At 40.3% G+C, this 20,492-nt stretch overlaps 2 protein-coding genes across 6 annotated transcripts in view; both read right to left on the bottom strand.

Moving 5' to 3' along the window:
• Positions 1–4,271: 4,271 nt before the first annotated feature.
• On the bottom strand, positions 4,272–15,932 carry icmt (isoprenylcysteine carboxyl methyltransferase). Of its 3 annotated transcripts, XR_001963723.2 has the most exons (6): positions 15,606–15,924; positions 14,931–15,019; positions 14,388–14,557; positions 11,681–11,898; positions 5,710–6,737; positions 4,272–5,245 (listed from the first exon to the last, which is right to left on the bottom strand). XR_001963723.2 is itself a non-coding variant. In XM_051071007.1 (5 exons), exons 1-5 carry the CDS (start codon positions 15,822–15,824, stop codon positions 6,558–6,560), a joined length of 807 nt encoding a protein of 268 aa, XP_050926964.1. In that variant the 5' UTR covers positions 15,825–15,932; the 3' UTR covers positions 4,272–6,557. The 3 variants fall into 3 exon arrangements, 2 of the variants coding, with proteins under 2 accessions (XP_050926964.1, XP_018557037.1); XM_051071007.1 differs by having other exon boundaries at positions 4,272–6,737; positions 14,388–14,488; positions 15,606–15,932; XM_018701521.2 differs by having other exon boundaries at positions 4,272–6,737.
• Positions 15,933–18,382: 2,450 nt separating this feature from the next.
• The window catches only part of rtel1 (regulator of telomere elongation helicase 1), an 82,116-nt gene continuing 80,006 nt past the window's right edge, over positions 18,383–20,492 (bottom strand). For all 3 annotated transcript variants that reach the window (XM_051070997.1, XM_051070998.1, XM_018701513.2), the window contains one exon: positions 18,383–18,837. In XM_051070997.1, coding sequence (XP_050926954.1) covers positions 18,752–18,837 — 86 coding nt within the window. In that variant the 3' untranslated portion in view covers positions 18,383–18,751. The remainder of the gene's footprint in view (positions 18,838–20,492) is intronic.

Raw genomic sequence — 20,492 nt, 5'->3', positions numbered from 1 at the left:
CAGCATTCTGGATCTGCTGTGGCTTGTTCATTAGTGCTATGCAACCAGACTTCATGAATGAATATTAGACTTCTACGGGACTAGCTTGGCTTTAAACCATGGATATAGTTCTACAAATGGCAACAGCAACCAATAGTGAAGATGTTGTTTCATAAAGTAAGAGAGTATTGCACACTAAAAGCATTAATATCATGATTAATTCGTGTTGAGCATTAATTTACTCGTGATATTATGTGGAAAACAAGTCATCATTCAGTTGGAAGCTTTATTACATCTTAAACTAATTTAAATTTAAATTTTTGGGCATTTTTTTGAAATGAGAAACAGTCCAATTTTCAGCTTTGCCCAACACCTGGTTGTCTAATGGTTAGACAGGAGACCTGGAGAGGCCTACAAGCCACAGTGTTTTGCACCCACTGTGAAATTTGGTGGAGGATCGGTGATGATCTGGGGGTGCTTCAGCAAGGCTGGAATCGGGCAGATTCGTCTTTGTGAAGGACACATGAATCAAGCCACGTACAAGGTTATCCTTGAAGAAAACTTGCTTCCTTCTGCTCTGACAAAGTTCCCCAACTCTGAGGACAATGCTCCATGCCACACAGCTAGGTCAGTCAAGGTGTGGATGAAGGATCACCAGATCCTGACCAAGACCCTGTCATGGCCAGCCCAATCTCCAGACCTGAACCCCATTGAAAACCTCTGGAATGTGATCAAGAGGAAGATGGAATGGTCACAAGCCATCAAATAAAGCTGAGCTGTTTGAATTTATACGCCAAGAGTGGCATAAGGTCACCCAACAGCAATGTGAAAGACTGGTGGAGAGCATGCCAAGACGCATGAAAACTGTGATTAAAAATCAGGGTTATTCCACCAAATATTGATTTCTGAACTCTTCCTAAGTTAAAACATTAGTATTGTGATGTTTCAAAATAAATATGAACTTGTTTTCTTTGCGTTATTTGAGGTCTGAAAACACTGCATCTTGTTATTTTGACCATTTGTCATTTTCTGCAAATAAATGCTATAAATGACAATATTTTTATTTAGAATTTGGGAGAAATGTTGTCATTAGTTTAAAGAATGAAACAAAAAAACACATATCTATAAATAGTAAAATCAGAAAAACTGATAATTTTGCAGTGGTCTCTTAATTTTTTCTAGAGCTGTATAAGTGACATATACCTTCAACTTAGCAGATAAGGTGATTACTGAGGCTTTGCAAATAATGTAACTTTTTATATTGAAAGGCATGTTCATATAGGATATTCATACGTGCAGCTATATCTATGAATAATTTTCCCTGTTATTACCTACACCTCTAGTTTGTTCACTGATCTCCAGAATCCGGCTGACTGAGAAGGCCAGGTGATTGTCAACAAGTGGTGGAGCAAGAAATTTTCACTCACATTTTTCCACTATCTGCAAACTAGATACTATGTCCGATCTAAGATTCATGCTTTTGAAACTCTTTCTGGGACACGTCATAAATACCCCTCTGACTCCAGGCAATTTATCTCTAAGTTTGTAAGTTTGTTTGATGGTCATAACAGTGTCACCACAGAGAATATTAGGGAGGCATAGAAGGAAGAGCTGGGTATTGGACTGTCTGACGCTGAATGGGACAAGGCCTTAACTATGATCCATGCCTGTTCTGTTAACAGCAGACCCCGAAATGATTCAACTTAAAGTTGCTCATTGTCTTCACTATTATACATCCAGGTTACACAAAATTTACCTCTCTCTTTCACCAACGTGTGATGGATTTAATGTCTCAGAGGGTACCCTGTCCCTTTCTTTTTTGTCCTACCCTTCATTGTCTGGATTTTGGTCTAAAATATTTGACTAGTACTCTAAAGCCTATAAAAGGTCCCTCCCTATGGAACCTGGTCTGGCCATCTTTGGTTGCTCACCAGCCTCCATGCGCCTACCTGCCGGCATGCAACAATCTCTGAAGGAATCTCTAGGAATGATTGTGGCCAAAAGACTAATTCTAAGGGACTGGAAATTGCCTTCTCTGTCTTCCTTTTAGAAGTGGAAAACAAACATGACATCACTCATACAGATGGAACAACTCAGACTTTTGAGATCCAACTTAATAAAGAAATTCTCATCTAATTGGAAGCCATTTCTTGCCTACTTGGACAGGGCAATATATATATATATGTATGTGTGTGTGTGTGTGTGTGTGTGTGTGTGTGTGAGTAACTGGGGCCATATGTTGTTGTATTCTGTTCTGTAAAATGAAAATAAAAAATAAAACATTGAAAAAAAATCTGGGGGGTTCGACCAGAGGGCAGAGTGGACTGGCTTAATGAAGGACACATGAAACACTGGATGGATTTTGAGGGAAGGCAGCAGCTTGAGATGAACACAGGTAGGATTAATTGTCCTCTCAATTTCAAAGGGACCAATAAAATGGGGAGCCAATTTTTTTGATTCAACCTGTAATGGTAGGTCTTTGGAAGAGAGCCATACTTTCTGGCCAGCCTGGTACTCTGGGGCTGGGGAATGCATCTAGGGAATGGGAGAAGGATGGCAAGCACATTACTTCAAGCATTATTACACTCATTTATTTTCCTCTCATAGTCACGGTATGGACCATTGGTTATAGCCATATCCATATCTGGTGCCCAGAGAGCTGCAGAGACCTTAAGCAAACTCAGTGTGCTGCACATCCGTGTCTGTTGGTTTGGCTGAGGTGGACTGTGGTGGAAAGGCCTTCTCCCCTTCTTTTCTCAATCTCTATAGATCAGCACCAGATGTCTTCATCATCCACTGTAGTAGTAACGGCAGTGCCCTGGTATGTTTTATTCTCTGAACCAAAGCTGAATTCTAACTGCTTACAGTTGGCCCCAGTCCTCTGATTTTATTTGACTAAATGTGTTTACTTTTACATTTTATAGTTAATATTGTCCACCTTTTGTGTTTTACATTATTTTATTTAAAAAACATTTTATTTCTAACAAAATGATTTAGTTTTTTTTTGTGTGTGTTTTTGAGGGGCGGATATTGTTCCTCTGTTTGCTGACCGCCTCAGTGTCTTGAAAAAAAAGGAAGAAAAAAAAAAAGATTGAGGCAGTCACCTGGAATGTTTTTCCAACAGTTTCCAGAGGTGCTGAGCACTTGTTGGCTGCTTTGCCTTCACTCTGCGATCCAACTCATCCCAAACCATCTCAGTTGTGTTTAGGTTAGGTGATTGTGGAGGCCAGGTTATCTGACACAGCACTCCATCACTCTCCGTCTTGGTCAAATAGCCTTTACATAGCCCGGGGGTGTGTTTTGGGTCATTGTCATGTTGAAAAATTAATAGTCAGACCCCATGGATTTCCATGGAAACGGGAAAAACACTCAATTTTGGGAGCAAATTGCTCCTCAACATGAACAGATTTTGATTATACATTTCGCTTCATTGGTAATAGTTGTATAATCTTTTACGTCATTTGAGCACGACAGTGATGCGGTCAGAACCGAGGCGCTTGGGAGCAGTTGCATCACCTCTTGGTTAATATTGCTTAATGAAATCACACTTGCTATTAATTCAAGAGTACAAATTATTTACACATGCAAGATAATTTGTGAAACCAAATTAGTTTGTGTGCACAAACTAACAGGACGGTGCGTGTAGGACTGAGTCCAAATAAACTACACACACGTCACCCAAAGCAATTAGTGTGGCCCCCTGATGTGTTTTAATAGTTTCTGGACAACAGTGGAGCACAGAGGACAAGGATATATCAGGCTGTGATATACACACTACTTGTTAGTTGAAGACATAATGATAAATGGACTACACTCAAATAGCACTTTAGACCACTCAAAGCAATTTACAGTTCAGGTTCACTACAGGTTCTTCTTTAAGATAGGTACACTTAACTATTTTAATATTTTAAGAGTTAATTGTCTTAATTATCTGAACACATTGATATAAATATAATATAAATTGTCTTTATATCAAATGTAAAATTCTTTCACTCCTGCCACCATTCAGGCACTGTATTCACTGTTGTACCCTCTAGACCAGGCATGGGTGAACTACGGTCTATGAGCCATATACAGCCCGTTGGGCTTTTTAATCCAGCCTGTCAAATATTGGTACAAAATTGTCAAAATTATAGTAAAGACTGCATTCATTTTGCCTTTCCTGCAATACCTGGCTTTTCAGTTGATCCCACTAGTTGGCACACTCTTTGCTAGTCTGGTCCTCTCTACTTCCCCTTTGCCGCAGCATTGGAGCCCTTCTGTAACAATGAGTGGACCAAAGAAAAGAAAGGTCAACAGCAGGTGCCAAATGTTTAATCATCACTTAATCAATGACTCAGGAATACTCATCCAAAAATAGCATCATGGTGCCACTAGTAGTCAAAAACTCCACAGCCTAGCTTTTGTTTATTTATTTTTTTTTATTTTACTCACAGAGCATCTTTGCTGCTATCGTACCAATGTCTTAAACACACAATAAGATTAGGATTTATAGAGTGCAGAGTGAGGCCATTTAGACAGATCAAAAATAGAGTTTCTGTTCTGCAGAGTCAGCCTCTCTCAACCCCTTTACCAATATACAACTCAGTCATTTGGTTGGTTTCTAATGCAAAGTGAGCTTGACAAGTGAACATGAAAAACACAGTGATGGGAATGACAGGACAAAACATTGTTCAGGATGGGAAGTTATCACAAAACAAACAAACAAAAAAAGTGATTTCTATGACCAAAAAACACAGACGCTACAACACAGGAAGTGATGTCATCACTTCCTTTCCATACAGTTGATGCTCAAGAGGGTGAACACAGCTTGCAATGATCCATCATGCCACATGCCCCAGTGTACAGAAACTTGTCAATAAAATGACAGAGAAACATAACACATCATATGGATCCACCTGATAGTGTTTCAGTCAAACTGATCTATAACATATAACGTTTTAGCCTGAATGCACATCAAGGAAGTGGATATCAGGCCTCATATTCAGTCACCTGTAAATGATGGAGCTTCATCACTACCTACATTTAAAACACTTTCAAAAACCTGACAGACACCTATACTCTTTACACATTTGAATCATTCTGTTATAGCTACATAATGACTTTGAGGATAAATTCTTTATTCAAAATTGTAACATCACTGTTGCCTTTACTGTTGTTTGGATCTACTGGGTCACCCTGTGTTGAACAGCACTAACTAAAGGAACTCCAATATCCTTGGTTTTAGCAGCCAGCATGGTCTATTCTGGGGGAGAGACTGTTCCACCTTGAAAAAGCACAAATTATTAAAGACACTTAACGGAATACCCCACTGAATATATTCAGATTTGTGTATTCAGCTCTTGCTTAAATCACCATGAACACACTAACTCGTGGCTGAGCTTTGGAGCTACCAAGAGACAGATCTGAGACCAGCATCTTGTATACTAGATACTGAAAAGACCAGTGAAGAGCTCTACTACAGTGGCCAACTGGACTACTCTTTTTAAGCCTTTATTTGGTTTTAACAGCAAAATTTGGGGATAGTGAATTTGACCAAATTAGGGATACAAGGTGCAGATCAAAAAGCTTGGAGACTGTTGACCATAACACAGTACTGCACATGTGGCAGGTGTGAGCAATGATTTTATGAGTCAATATTCTGCGTTACCTCACACGATCAACATCTGGACATGTATTATATGTGTTACGTGTTGATGTCTGTGAGGAAGTAGGCCCACTTTAACCTACCTTCATTGCGAGGATCAGCACTGGTGACGAGAGTTGGGTCTATGACTATAACCTGTAGAACAAACAGTAGACTTTGCTGTGGAAGAAGCACAAATCTCCAAGACTGAAGAAGAAGTGTCTTTTTCTTCAACATTTGTGGGGTTATGCTGAAGGGTCACTGTTATGACACAATGAAGTAGGAACCAGTGAGTGTCTTAGGTGGTGCTTGACACGCTTACAGAAGAGGACTTCCAAGGAGGGTTCCAAGCATGGCGGGAGTGCTAGATGCAGTGTGTCCCTGCACAAGGGACGACTACTTCAAAGGGATTGGCAGCCAAGATTTAAATAAGAAACTTTTTTTGCTTGTTATGGATATGGTCACTTTTTGATTGCATGTCACAGTAGCTTGTTGAAAATATGGATGACCCTATCATTTAAAGAAAAAAATAATTAACCTCATGGATGTGAAACTCAAACATCTCAAACAAGGTTTTATGCTCTGCTGATGCATGCTGTCAAAGGGCCAAGAGCAAACATGATTCTTTAACACAACAGTTCAGAATTGAAAACACTAGGCATCAGAAACAGAAACAAAACTGAAACAGATGGAGTGGATAGGTGGAACACATGTAGCTCAGTGGAGGTTGTTTGGTCTTTAAGTGGATTTTGGAGGTTGGTATAAAGACAGCAGCCTAGCTGTCCACTGCCGTCCCAGCTGCCCAGCTGTCTCTGTCTGTGAGATACAGGCTCTAAGCTGGCAGCAGGGTTTGCCTCTGGAGAGCAGTTGTCATGGCAGACGCCACACACCCACCAGACTGGTCCTGCTTTAGTGCTGTTAGTCTGTTATGTACAGCATCCAGCTCCTTGGACTAGTTGACACGGATACCTGAGATGAAGGGCAGCCCAGTGGGAACCTTCTTCTTGTACTCCACATAGTCCTCTGCAAAGAAATGGATGAGAGACAGCTCCTCCTCCTCAATTCGCTCCCGAAAGAAGCGCCAGCTGGCTATTGTGTAGCCCAATATACACACTGGGTTACACAGCATGACCTGCAACAATCAGCAGTGTCATCAGTGAACAACAGAACAGCAGCAGGTAAAGTTAGTGCATCTGTACAATAGAGTGCAAAAAACATGACTCAACATGACAACATATTATTATTTTGGGTTTGGGTGGAGGGCAAGTATTAACAATGACGTCACAACTAATCGACTTAAATTGGCTGGATTAACCGACTTCGAAAAGTAATTAAAATGCCCATCCCTAGTTGGAACACAGTCACGTGCTGACGTGCTTCAGTATCTTGGGTTCAGTATCTTGCCCAAGCACGGACTGGAGGAGCCGGGAATTGAACCGCTGACCTCTTCCGATTAGTGGGCAACCCACTCTACCTCCTGAGCCACAACCGCCCCCCTTTGAAAGCCTCGTTCTCAGTCTGTCCCACCCAAGGTGGAAAACATTAAAGCCAATTTTATTTGCTGTACTATACCGCCCTCCTGGCCCATACTTTGACCTCTTATCTGAATTTTCAGAGTTCCTGTCTTCATATGGATGTCAACAATGACAGCCTTAGCTCTCATTATTAGACTGTATGCTTCTCTCAGTGTGTTAATCACTGTTTAGTCACACCCTTAATCTTGTTTTGGCCTATGGTATCGATATTGAACATGTAACAGTCTTCCTACAGAATCCCCTTCTATCAGACCACTTTTTAATCACTTTTGAGTTCATATTGCTGGATTACTTATAAACAGGCAAAAACGTCCTAACTAGAAATCTTTCTGATACTGCAGCACAGCTAAATTCAAGGAAATGATTCTCTCTAACCTAAATCCGACGCCTTATCTCAATTTACTGGAAGCTACTCACTCCCAACTTGATCATTTCCTAGACAGTGTTGCAGGCTCACTACGTACAACTTTAGACTCCATTGCCCCCCCACAGGATCCATAGAATCAGCTACGAAACTGCTTTTGATACAATTGACCATCCCATCCTTTTATAGAGACTGGAGCATTTTATTGGCATTAAAGGTACCGCACTAAACTGCTTTAAGTCCTATCTATCTGATAGGCTTCAGTTTGTGCATGCAATTCCTCCATGTACACAAAAGTTAGAGTTCCACAAGGATCGGTACTTTGACCAATTCTCTTCACCCTGTATATGCTTCCCTTGGGCAACATTATCAGGAATCAGTCCATAAATTTATGTTACGCAGAGGATACACAGCTTTATCTGTCAATGAAGCCTAATGAAACCAACCAGTTAGCCAAACTTCAGGCATGCCTTAGGGACATTAAAACTTGAATGACAAGCAACTTTTTACTTTTGAGCTTAGACAAAACCGAGGTTATTGTACTTGGTCCTGAACATTTTCTAATGACATAGTTACATTAGACAGCATTGCCCTGGCCTCCAGCTCCACTGTAAAGAACCTTGGAGTCATCTTTGATCAGGATATGTCCTTTAGCTCACACATAAAACAAACTTCTAGGACTGCCTTCTTTCACCTGCGTAATATCACCAAAATGAGACATTTTCTGTCTCAAAAGGATGCAGAAAAACTAGTCCATGCATTTGTTACTTACAGGCTGGACTGCTGTAATTTATTATTATCAGGCTGCCCCTAGAAAAAGAGACCATATTTCTCCTGTGCTAGCCTCTCTATGTTGGCTCCCAGTCAAATCCAGAATAGAATTCAAAATCCTCCTCCTCACCTACAAAGCCCTTAATGGTCTGGCACCATTATACCTCAAAGATCTCACAGTCCCCTACAATCCTACTAGGACTCTGTGCTCCGAGAATGCTGGTTTACTGGTGGTTCCCAGAGTTTCCAAGAGTAGAATGGGAGGCAGAGCCTTCAGTTATCAGGCTCCTCAACTGTGGAACCTTCTCCCAGTTTGGGTCCAGGAGGCAGACACCCTCTGCACTTTTATGAGTAGGCTTAAAACTTTCCTCTTTGATAAAGCTTATAGTTAGGGTTGGCTCAGGCTTGAACCATCCCTTAGTTATGCTGCTATAGGCCCAGACTGCCGGGAGATTTCCCATGGCGCACTGAGCTTCTCTCTCTCTCTCTCTCTCTCTCTCTCCCCCTCTCTCCACAGTATGGATTCATATCCCATGTTACATGTTACTAACTCAATATTTCCTCTTTCCTGTAGTATTGTGCTCTTTCTTCTCTCTCTCCTCTTCTGTCTCTTTCTGCAGGTATTTCTCCCTTCATGAGCTGTAGAGTCTGATCTGTGATGACAAGCCTCCTGCTGCTCCTACAACTCCACTCAACACCTGCTGTTATAATTACATATTACTACCACTGCTTCTAGTTTTATTGCTACTTTTGCAATTAATACTTTAATTATCACTACTATCATTACTACTGTATTATTGATATCACTTTATTTTTTTTTAAAACATGGAATCTGTCTTATGCTATGTTCTTCTGTCGCTATTCTCTACCTCTATCCTCCCCCCACCCTACCCCCCTCTCTCGTTCTCGGTCAAGGCAGATGGCCGCCCACCGCGAGTCCGGTTCTGCTTGAGGACTCTGCCTCTTAAAAGGAAGTTTCTCCCTGCCACTGTTGCCCAGTGCTTGCTCATGGTGGGATTTGTAAATACCATAATTTACAGAGTATGGTCTAGACTGCTAGACTGCTCTATATGAAAAGTGCCTTCAGATTACTTTTGTTGTGATTCAGCGCTATATAAATAAAATTTAACTGAACTGAATTTTTGCTCAGATTTTTTTGATTTTCTGCCAAATTGCAGCATACAATTGTTCTGTAGCCCAAGCCACCCATGGTGCAAATGTTACATTTGAAAGGTAGTGAGAAGAGGAGAAACTCTGACAATCACAAAAATGACCCATGCCAGTCATAATGGGGATGCTTTATATCAACAGGCTTGTTATTAGTGATATAGGCCACATCTATATCTCACTGATGAAATGTGAAAACTTAGCAGCGTGACATTAAGCAGTATGCTGCAGTTCATAATTAACATTCCTTGGAATCTATGATACAGATTTTGTACCTGTACCTGTACACTATATTTTATACAGGAGCAAACAGATTTGATATTGATATCCTGTTGGTCCTCCCAAATTGTTGTGCTAAACTGGAAAACATTGTTGGGGGAAAAAAAAAATCTTTATTTATTATCACATGATTTGGCTGTGAAGCAGTTGTGAATATGGGACAGCCTGCATACTGTACAACAATCAAATCTTCACTTATTACTGCTGTTTGAGAATTCCTGTCCTAGCATGTCGGTTTTGATTTTAATCACCTGAACAAATAATCAAAGCAGAGACCACAGGTTAGTTAGATAAATAATAATATTCTCAAATCCATTATATGCATTTTTTGCAGTAATAACTGTATATTGGATGGCATGTTAACTAGGGCTGCAGAATTATTGACTGCATCATTGACTTGAGGCCTGTAGTATGAAGGGAGTTTAACCTACTCTTGTTTAACTCTGGGTTATCAAGGGAAGTCAGGGTTGACAAACCCTGGCTTCCTCAATCTGTGTTAAATGGTACTACAACAGTGGTTAAGAGGTTGGTAAGTTGAGTCAGAGTTAGTGACTCTGAGTTTGTGCGTGTGCACAAAACGGGCATTTACTGTATTTTTCAGATGAAGAGCGCACATAAATTTTGTCAGTTTATGAGGAATTTAAAGAGACTAATGGCAAAATATAAAACCGTGGCTGCCAACAAAGCCTAGGAGGATTGTCATATGTCCTCTAGAATCTTAATTTGTATGAGATGATCATGAACACAGTACACCCAATTAACTAATTATCACTAAGTTACTCCTGGAGATACCCTGATAAGTCAGTAACCTCACTTTGCTGTATGGGACTCTGATAAGGAAGTAAACACAACAAAAAAATATGTTGGAGCTTGATGAAGGATCAGCACATCAAGTTTGGACAACTTCAAGCTTCATGAAACTGACACTGAACATGAACATATTTGCTATGTGTAAGGTGATGAGACACTGTCATTGGCCAGCCTCTCTCGCTCTCTCTCATTGAGTTTATTTTCCTTACTGCTGGTCTCTGCTGTACTTGTTTTGATGCAGCTGATGTCCCTAATGAAAACTTGGCAGAACTGCAAACAAGTACGAATCCAGATAGTGTTTGTAATCATATTATTCATGCAGCCCTAATGTAAACCCAAAATAAAACTGACAGCAAATTATGTGTAGCTGCAGCTGCTGCAAAAAAGAAAACATGCTGCTTTCTTTTCAGAGAAAATGCTTTTTTTTTAACCTATGTATATATTGCTGTGTCAATTGTGAATACTATTTTTGCAACTTGGTTTCTTAGATGTTGGCGACACCTAGTGGCCAATCCTGTGAATAACCTTGAATAGGCAGCATGCTGTGCTCACGTGTGCAAATACTAATTAGAGGGTGTCCTGCCAGAAGCCACACACAGAGCAACTTGTTTGACACTGAAGAGTATCAGTGCAACATTAAGGGATTGTGACATCTTCTAAATTTCTGGCCAGAAGGTGCACAGAGTATGTATTCGTATTCTTATTTTTGCATTGAGAATATTTTGTGTTTGCATATTCATTTTTGTACTGATAATGTTTGTGTTGTAATATTTATTTTATTTCAGTTTTTCACAGTGTTTGCTGGTTAAAAGAAGATGAAAGGAAGAAAATAAATACTAGTAAAACATCAATCAGAGCATGGCTTATCCATACCAGAAGAAAACTTTTGGGAGCAGCAGCAATCATGTAGCCCTAATGTAAACCCAAATTAAAAGTGACCACAAATCATGGAAAAACTGACAGTAAACTGACATTACAAAGTAGACAAAACCCATATTCAACTGAAAAAAGAAAGAGAAATGTAAAATAGGGCAGTGTTGCCAAAACACAGCTTATATTTAATCATGTGGTCATGTTTGGCAGGATTCATTAATATTATAACGATAACAGACAATGTGAGCATGAGGCTGAGTAGTGCTTGTAGCTCACCTGTGTTCCTATGCTCCAGTAGAACCAGCCCACGTAGGAGGGGTGTCTGAAGTAGGAGTAGACCCCGCCAGTGACCAGCACATGGCTCTGAGCCTTCTCATTCTGGACGATATGGTTGAAGTTGGAGCCAGCAGTCAACATGGCTGCCTTACGCAGGCCCTCACCACACAGCACCATGAGCAGACCCGCAAAGCTCAACCAGCTCAGCTGTTTCAGCTCTGAGAGAGAGGACAGACAGATAAAATACTGGCGGACACAATGTGCAAGACCACAGGATGCTACACACTTCAGTTCAGTTTTAAGAACTGACAATCATTCAAAGGTCAGGAACATTCTGAATAAACCAGTAACAAGTTTCAACTTCAGGTTTGTTCTACTCTACTTCAATTTTCTACTTCTCAACCTGCAGGTTTTTAACATCTTCTCACTGAATTTGCCTCTTTAGCTGTGCAATAATTTGTGTCTCATATGTTTTTCCACAAACAAGTCCAATTCCCTTATTAATGATTGTTGAATGAATCTCATTGAAAATCAGAATCTACAAGAGTAATATAACTGCTGGACATAAGGTGTCTCCTCCTTCACTGAAAGGTAACAGCTTCTTTTACTTTGTCCCATTATTGTGTAGAAAAGAAGTATTTGCACCATGCACAGCATGAAAGCAGGTGGAGTTTCAAAGCACCCAAGAATCTGGTTTAAAATCTTATTTCTTTATGACGATGAAAATTCATGACTGAGTTAAGAAAGCATTAGAAAACTATACAGCAAGTCCAAAATGGATTGCAGCATACAGGTGAATACAAAAGAGTACAATCATAATTTATTATTTGATGTTAGAAGCCAACTGTCAGACTAATGGAGAAGTTGATCTGTCAAATTTGGCTGACCTGGGAATAGACAAACTTCCTAAAGTTAGGAAGTGGACGTCTTACTTGACAGATGATAACACAAATTGTCTGCATCACCAGAGATAAGTTTTGGTGAATAACTTTCTTCAGAAACAGTTTTGTGATCCCTCCAACTCACACCCCATTAGCAAATGGAGAGGAGGGATTAGCCCATACTTGCTTTACTGTTTGCTAATGCCACTAGTTGATGATGTCAGAGAGCAGTTCAGTAAACTGAGGATCCAAGATAAAATATTTTCTCTAGACAGAAGATGAGACCAGGGGATGACATCATCTGTCATCCTATGACATCACAAGCCATTACATTTGAATTCAATGAGAAAACAGGATCAATAGGTATCACACACAGATAGAAAAGTCAACTTACAAATATATGTACAGTGCCAGTCAGAAGTTTGGACACACCTTCTTGTTCAGCAGTTTTTCTTTACTTTTATCTTCTACATTGCAGATTAATACTAAAGACATCAAAACTATGAAGGCACTCATATGGAAGATGTTTTATGTTTTAGATTCTTCGAAGTAGCCACCTTTTGCTTTGACGACAGCTTTGCACACTCTTGGCATTGTCTCATGAAGTCAGATTCATGAGGCAGTCACCTGGAATGGTTTTCCAACAGTCTTGAAGGAGTTCCTAGTGCTGAGCACTTGTTGGCTGCTTTGCCTTCATTCTGCAATCCAACTCCTCCCAAACCATCTCAGTTGTGTTTAGGTTAGGTGATTGTGAGGCCAGGTTATCTGAAGCAGCACTCCATCACTCTCCTTTTTGGTCAGCCCTTCTAAGTGTGCCTTGAGATTTGAATAAATCACCACCGGTGTCACCAGCAAAGGACCCCTACACCATCACTCCTCCTCCTCCATACTTCAGGGTGGGAACCATCCACTTACATTTTCTGCATCTCTCAAAGACATGGTGGAACCAAAAATCTCAAATTTGCCTCATCAGACCAAAGTACAGGTTTCCACTAGTCTAATGTCCATTCCTTGTGTTTCTTGGTCTAAGCAGTTCTGTTCTTGTTGTTGTTCTTCCTCAGTAGTGGCTTCTTTGTAGCAGTTAGATCATGAAGGCCTGATTTATACAGTCTCCTCTGAACAGTTGATGTTGAGATGTGTCTGCTACTTGAACTCTGTGAAGCATTTATGTGGGCTTTAATCTGAGGTGCTGTTCATTTGTGGTTTCTGAGGCTGGTAACTCTAATGAACTCATCCTCTGCAGCAGAGGTAACTCTTGGTCTTCCTTTCTTAGTGCGGTCCTCATGACAATTGATGGTCTCAAACAATTAAGAAGGCAATAAATTCCACAAATGAGCTTTTAACAAGGCACACTTGTAAACTGAAAACCATTCCAGGTGACTACCTCATGAATCTGACTGAGAGAATGCCAGAAGTCTGCAAAGCTGTCATCAAAGCAAAAGGTGGCTACTTGAAATGAATGAAATGTGATTTCATATCTAAATGGAATCTTTGAGTTTTAGTTGTTTATAACTTAAGTTACTTACTGAACCTAATTTGTTCAATAAGGGTTCACACCAATGTTATCAGATTGCAATTCTGATATTTCCAAATTTTTACTTGTGTGACATCACCTTTTCCCAACAGAGCCAACAAAGACACATCAAACAAGAGAGCAGAGCCTAAACTATACAGTCTGTATATGCCCTGAGCTAAATGTTACTTATGCAGAGGTTACACTGATATACTGAAATACTGACAGACACACCTTCTGTGAGCTATAAACAAAATACACATAATTCCAAAGGGATTGAGTGCACTGAAAATGAAGTTGACGACAGACCAACCTGGAACTGTCAGCTTCTCCACTGTGAACTCCACCCACGATGAGACAGCAGCCAGGGTGTACTCCATACTGTGGTTGAGCAGGAAGGAGTCCAGTGACAGGCTATGAGGGTTGATGACAGCTGTCACCAGATACTCAGAGTAATGGAAGAACGACAGGGAGCACATGTACCTGCAGACAGGCACTATTACTTATCATGTTCAACAGCCACATGTCTGGATTACAAGATAATACATCTTGCTGTCAAAATATGGTACATGCCCTGGTTCATCAAGTGACTGTAGTACTGAACAATTAAAGTCAAGGAATGATCACAATTAAGGGTTTCAGTCAAATCAAATTCACTGTGATTCAGTGTTGTAAGACAACAGAAAACAAACAAGTCTAGGGGATATTAGGGGGTGCAGTTTGTAAGCTTATGGACGTCTCAACTTTAAAATACTGATTTAATAAATATGAATAAATCAATTAACTACATTGCTACACAGCAGAGTTGTGACTGACTGTACTAAATGACAAGTAATGTCTGAAGATGTCTACATACCAGCCAAAATGTGTCCAAGTGGTTTCAGAGAAGCTTATAATTACACCACAGCCAAATGTAATGCCCAGAAAGCAGGCTCTCACAGCAACCTAGAATGAGTTCGAAAGCTCAGGTTAACAACAGCTGACATTAACTACACAAACAAAAATCAGTTTTGCTAGTCAAGTTAGATTTATTTATGTATTGCCAATTCACAACAGAAGTTATCTCAGGGCACTTTTTATATAAAGCAGGTCCAGGAACATGGTTATTCATCAAATACCTCAAGTCATAAAAGTTATAGGAGCGAAATAAATTAGACCCAAACCGATACAACATTGAATTACCAGGTGTCTGGATTGGGATCTGTGTCAATTCTTTCCATGGCACGTGTCAGGTTTATCTATAAGGTAAAATTAAACATGCTAAGTGGCAAGTAGAGTACGCCACTGCAGCTTTGCTTGGCTTAGGTTTCTATCTTGAGCACATCAACTCTACCTGTTAGCTGATAGGATTAACGAAATAGGTGGCTAATGTTAGCTTGCTATATGTTTTAAAACCTAGCCCACATCAGCAGCACAACACTAAATTTCAAATGGTGAAGTAAGTTATGTCAGATTCTGCAACATCAGCTTGTGATAGATAGATCCTCAAAATTAGAATCAAGGAAGTTGGATACTTAACGCCAATGCTTACCTTGTACAGAGGTCCCCTGTATAAAATTAGCAAGAGGCCGTTAATAACTGCAATGTGGATGCAAATCGCTATTTTCCCGGGAGTTTCCGTCAAATAATCAAAGATCCAGTCAAGATGTCCAAACAATGTTCTGATCAATGGGATTACAACCACACTGAGCCCTAAAATAAAGCCTTTTACACTTACTCTTCCTTCTAACACCAACTTACTGCCTGCCATGATGGAAGTTCTTTGCTGAAGGAATTATCGCGATACTTAGAGGGCAGCCTCGTGATGTTAGAGTAGGTGCATTTCAGATCAACTGCGGCTGGCTGCGCCTGACTTGATGGTCAAATGTGAACTGCGGCTGACTGCTGGGAAACGACTGCAGTCAAATCAGACACACCTCCCGCCGCTAGACTGATTTTTATTCACATTTTTTATTTTACCAGTTGTTCTTTCAGTTCATCAAATATATCGATCTCATTGTGGAAAACCTGCACAGCTGTTCTGTACTTTTTAAATTTAAAATATGACTGTTCCCCTCAATATGTCAGACTGTTTTGTAAACCTATATTACTACAAGTCACAAAACACTACAACATTTCACAAAACGGAAAGGGTAGGGACAGTTCAATTCAGACTTTATCTAGTGATGTGTTCACGGTTGGTGGGTGATAGAATTGAGCATAATGATCGACAGAATGATCATAGAGAGAGAAAATTAGTGTATAGACTATACAGTGAGGGTACGTTTTACTACGCTCCTACGTTTTGATTAATTCGTGCACACGAGGTAAGTTTATAATCTATACAGAGAGCCATTACAACAGACTGGCTTTCTCACGCTTTATCTATGTGTCTATACCTCGCTAAACTGCTGCAGCTGGAGAGATCTTAAGATGAGGGAAAGAAATCCCGACAGGTTGTTGCGGCCGTGACACACAGTTGTGTGTGTTTATCGTGTTGTAGCTTGCACGCAGCTTTGTAACGTGCGATGTGGATGTGACACTATAGTTTTTAATGTTAAAAACGGGCCGCTGAAACTGTCAGATCTTAAGAAGTGACGCACCGGCTTTCACTGCTTCCTGACAGCGCGTGAGCGCTGAAGGCCAGTTTTTCCCGTGCCTGCCTCTCTCTCTCTGCGTACCAGCTGCAGCAGTTTAGCGAGATATAGACACACAGATAAAGTTATTTTGCCTGATTTACACTCATTATTAATGACTAATGAATGGCTATATAATTAACGTAGTTGCTGCAACTCGTGCTGCCTTGTTAGCTAATAATCAACTTAACATTTATATTATAAGCATCCTGGGTGCTGCGCACTACATGCTTCGTCCTTATGCTCAATTCTATCAATTCTACCCACCGACCGTGAACACATCACTGGATTCTTTGTGATCGGACAGAATCCCTGTCAATTCAGAGTTTATCCAGTGATATGTTCATGGTCGGTGGGTGATAGGGTTGAGCATAAGGATTCCCTTAGGCTAGGCAGCACGAGTTATTTCTTCTCCAATAACAAACTCTGAACTCACTGAACCAAACTGATGAACAGCTTCTATCTGGGAATCGAAACTATTGTGTCTTTATCCTGATTGGCTCAAAACTTCACTGACATCATGACGTCTAGTACGTTTCTATTCTAATAATTCAGATCAGTTATCTCCTGTGGCTTTCTCTTCCAAAGTTGTTCTAAGTTATTTGATCTTCTCCTTCTGACAGCTCGCGTTTTACATCTGGTTATCAACACTATAGTTTTCATTTCCAGATAGAAGCTGTTCATCAGTTAGTTCAGGAGTTAGTAACTTTTCCCCCATACACATCGCCCTGGATGTTTTATACTTTTATTTTTCTGGCCTGATATGTTTAGAACAACACATCTGTGAGTAAAAAGTGTGTTTATATAGGTTTACAAAACAGTCTGACATATTGAGGGGAACAGTCATATTTTAAATTTAAAAAGTACAGAACAGCTGTGCAGGTTTTCCACAATGAGATCGATATATTTGATGAATTGAAAGAACAACTGGTAAAAGTCAAACGCCGTCGCTCAGTCTCGGTGCGGGAGGTGTGTCCGACTTGACTGCAGTCGTTTCCCAGCAGTGTGCTACAGTGATTGAATCTGTTAGCTCCCTGAAGAGGAGAGGGAATGCATTTCTCATTAAATTTTAGTTGTACAAACATGCAGGCTAAGATAGGCTGCAATTGAGAAGGTTCGTAAAAAGAATTTCAATAGCCTTCTACGTCATCCAAAGCTGGATGCTCGACTCATTTTTTAGCTCCGCGCCCCCCAGTGGTCTAATCCATCCTTGAGTGTGGTGAAACGAAATTGGTGATCTCACTAGAATTAATCAAATTCCTTCCACTAAAAACTTGTTTTGCTCAACTATGTTTTGACTTAAATACATATGAAAATACTGTGTCACTTGTACAAAAGCAATTTGTCAGGTGAAAAATCATAATCAGAAAGAGACTTTACTGTCAAGTAAGTTTACACATACAAAGAATTTGTCTTGGTATGTTGGTGCCAAAAACAGTGATAGTAAGCTAAAAAGGATAAAAAAAAGTAAAAGCAAAAAGCAAGTACTATATTAACAAGGAACATAAATATGACAAAGCAATACACACCAACACACACGGGCAGCCATCTGTGGTGCCATCAGAGAATCGTAAAGTAAGGAAGTAAGAGTATAGCCTAAGACATCAGAAGATGCCACTAATCTACAAATGAGTGGGCTACATTATGGAGGCAGAATAGCTACTGGAATTACAGAGGAAACCTGAGCAATGAGTAGTTTTCATCAATTTTAATCACAATATTTTATTTCTCACTTAAACATTTTCACTTTTCATGGCATTATTCTGCTTCTTTGTTGAGCAGGAAAAAACTGAATCATGTTGCAGGTACTGTTTACAAGTTGTCAGGAGTTACAGATGCCACTTGAATGGACTTTTAAATACTTGAGGCGAGCGTAACTAGTTCATCAATTCAGACAGTAACCTACAGACAGTAACCTACAGAGTACTTCCCAACCACAACAAATCCAGCGTCAGTGTTTGGACATCTGCACCACCAGATTACTGCCACAGGCTAGTTTATTTTATCAGCAGTACCAGTCACAAGCTATTTGAAATACATACACCATTTTCCTTAATCAGATTCAATTTTTTTGTTTTGTTTTGTTTTGGCTGCTTGAAAAGAAACCGGAATTCTTGCTTTCTGTCCTCAAAGGAATTGATGATGAAGCTGAAAAAAAAGGAAAGGGAGTTGTAAGGCTTCATATGACAGACCATTTTGTTTTGTAAATATTACTGTTTGATTATGTATGTGGCAATTGAAAACTCTAAAACACAGAAATATCTGAAATGTGTGTTTTTTCACAGTGAGAGTGGCAGACAGCAATGTAGGCTGATACTTCAGCCCCACATATCTGACCGAAAAACAGAGAGTAAATGGGCAGCGCCATTTTTTGCTGTGTCAAAAAACTAACACCTCTATCATCAATTATTTGAAAGATAATTTAATCACAAAATTGTCACAGCCCCTCCAGTTTCCTTTGTCTTTCTTGTCTGTTTTCCCCTTGCATCTCCTCCCTGTGGCTGAGAGGGTGTGTTTCATTGCAAAGGCGTGGAGCAGCTCTGGTCTAGTCACACCTGCTTCCCATTCACCAGTGGGAATGAGATGAGACTCCACTTTTGCCATGTGGTAATACGACCAGGCTGCTTTAGTTTCTAGTGCTTTAAGACAGTGTAATTCTCCAGTGTTTTTTGTTCTTTGGAGCTCACTTGTGTTTTCCCTGTGCCTGGCTCTTATCTGGTCCATTGCTGCTGCCTGCCTCTGCTGCCCACCATTATCCCTCCATGCCACTCACCTGCTTCAGTCTCTGGTCTCTGCCGCCTTTCCTGAGCCACTCCATTCCTCTACCACTGCCTGCTGAACTCCATTCCCCTCACAATGCCTCTCTACCCCCATCCCATCTACTCCCCTTTCATTGACTGAATTACTTAATATTAAAATCACTTACCTTTATCTGCTAGCATTCTTGTCTGTATCTGCTTTGAAGTCCTTTAAGGTCTGTTAGTTTGTTAGTTACTGTGTGGTACTTTTACTTATGTAAATGATCTGAATACTTCTTCCACCACTGAAAGTCACACAAACAAACTGGCTGGTTGAGACAGTGGTGTTCCAGCAGCTCCTGTATTCTGCTCAGTACAACTGCAGTTTTTGTCAGTGGGGATCTGGTAGCAATTGCTGGTTCTTGTTCTGCACCAATTCCAAAGATTTTTGTCCCCATCAGTCATTTACATGGGAAAATAAAGCCCAGGTTCATAAAAACCACTGTTATCCTTTAAGTTGTCAACATATTTTATACTAATATACCATAATAGACTATTTATTTGGCATATTTTCCACTGGACATCTTGGCTGGTGATTTTTCTCTACTTACTACTCTACAACAACACATGATCTCTGCTAAAAATTGGAGCCAGACCTAATAATGGACCAAATAACTGTCTTTTTGTCTTGGAGTCTATGAGGTTGCAGGTTCTGTAGTGGGGGCACTCTATCAATCTCTCGTCATCCAGGAGTAGGGCTGGGTGACAAAATGATATCGATATATATCGCAATAAAACTTTTTGTTCTGCTTTGCTGTGTGATAACATGTTCAGGCTGCTCTAGTTCTTAGTGCTCTGAGACAGTAATTCTCTAGTGTTTTTTTTTTTTTTAGCTCACTTGTGTTTTCCCTCTGCCTAGCTCTTAGCTGGTCCATTACTTATGCCTGCCTCTACTGCTTTGTTGCCATTATCCCTCCACGTCACTCACCTGCTTCAGCCTCTGGTCTCCACCGCTGCATTCCTCTACCACTGCCTGCTGGACTCCATTCCCCTTAACAGCTCCCC

This window comes from Lates calcarifer, linkage group LG6 (genome assembly GCF_001640805.2).
Source record: "Lates calcarifer isolate ASB-BC8 linkage group LG6, TLL_Latcal_v3, whole genome shotgun sequence".
NCBI classification, from domain to species: domain Eukaryota; kingdom Metazoa; phylum Chordata; class Actinopteri; family Centropomidae; genus Lates; species Lates calcarifer.
Note: the sequence above shows the minus strand (reverse complement) of the source record. Positions and strands in the feature narration are given on the sequence as shown.

Excerpts from the sequence above, each read along its gene's own strand:
- icmt (XM_018701521.2), bottom strand. The coding sequence starts at position 15,824 with ATGGCAGGCAGTAAGTTGGTGTTAGAAGGAAGAGTAAGTGTAAAAGGC. Across the intron at positions 14,558-14,930 it reads ACTTGGACACATTTTGGCTG|GTACATGTGCTCCCTGTCGT; the intron begins GTATGTAGACAT and ends GCCTGTCTGCAG. Across the intron at positions 11,899-14,387 it reads GGAGAAGCTGACAGTTCCAG|AGCTGAAACAGCTGAGCTGG; the intron begins GTTGGTCTGTCG and ends CCTCTCTCTCAG.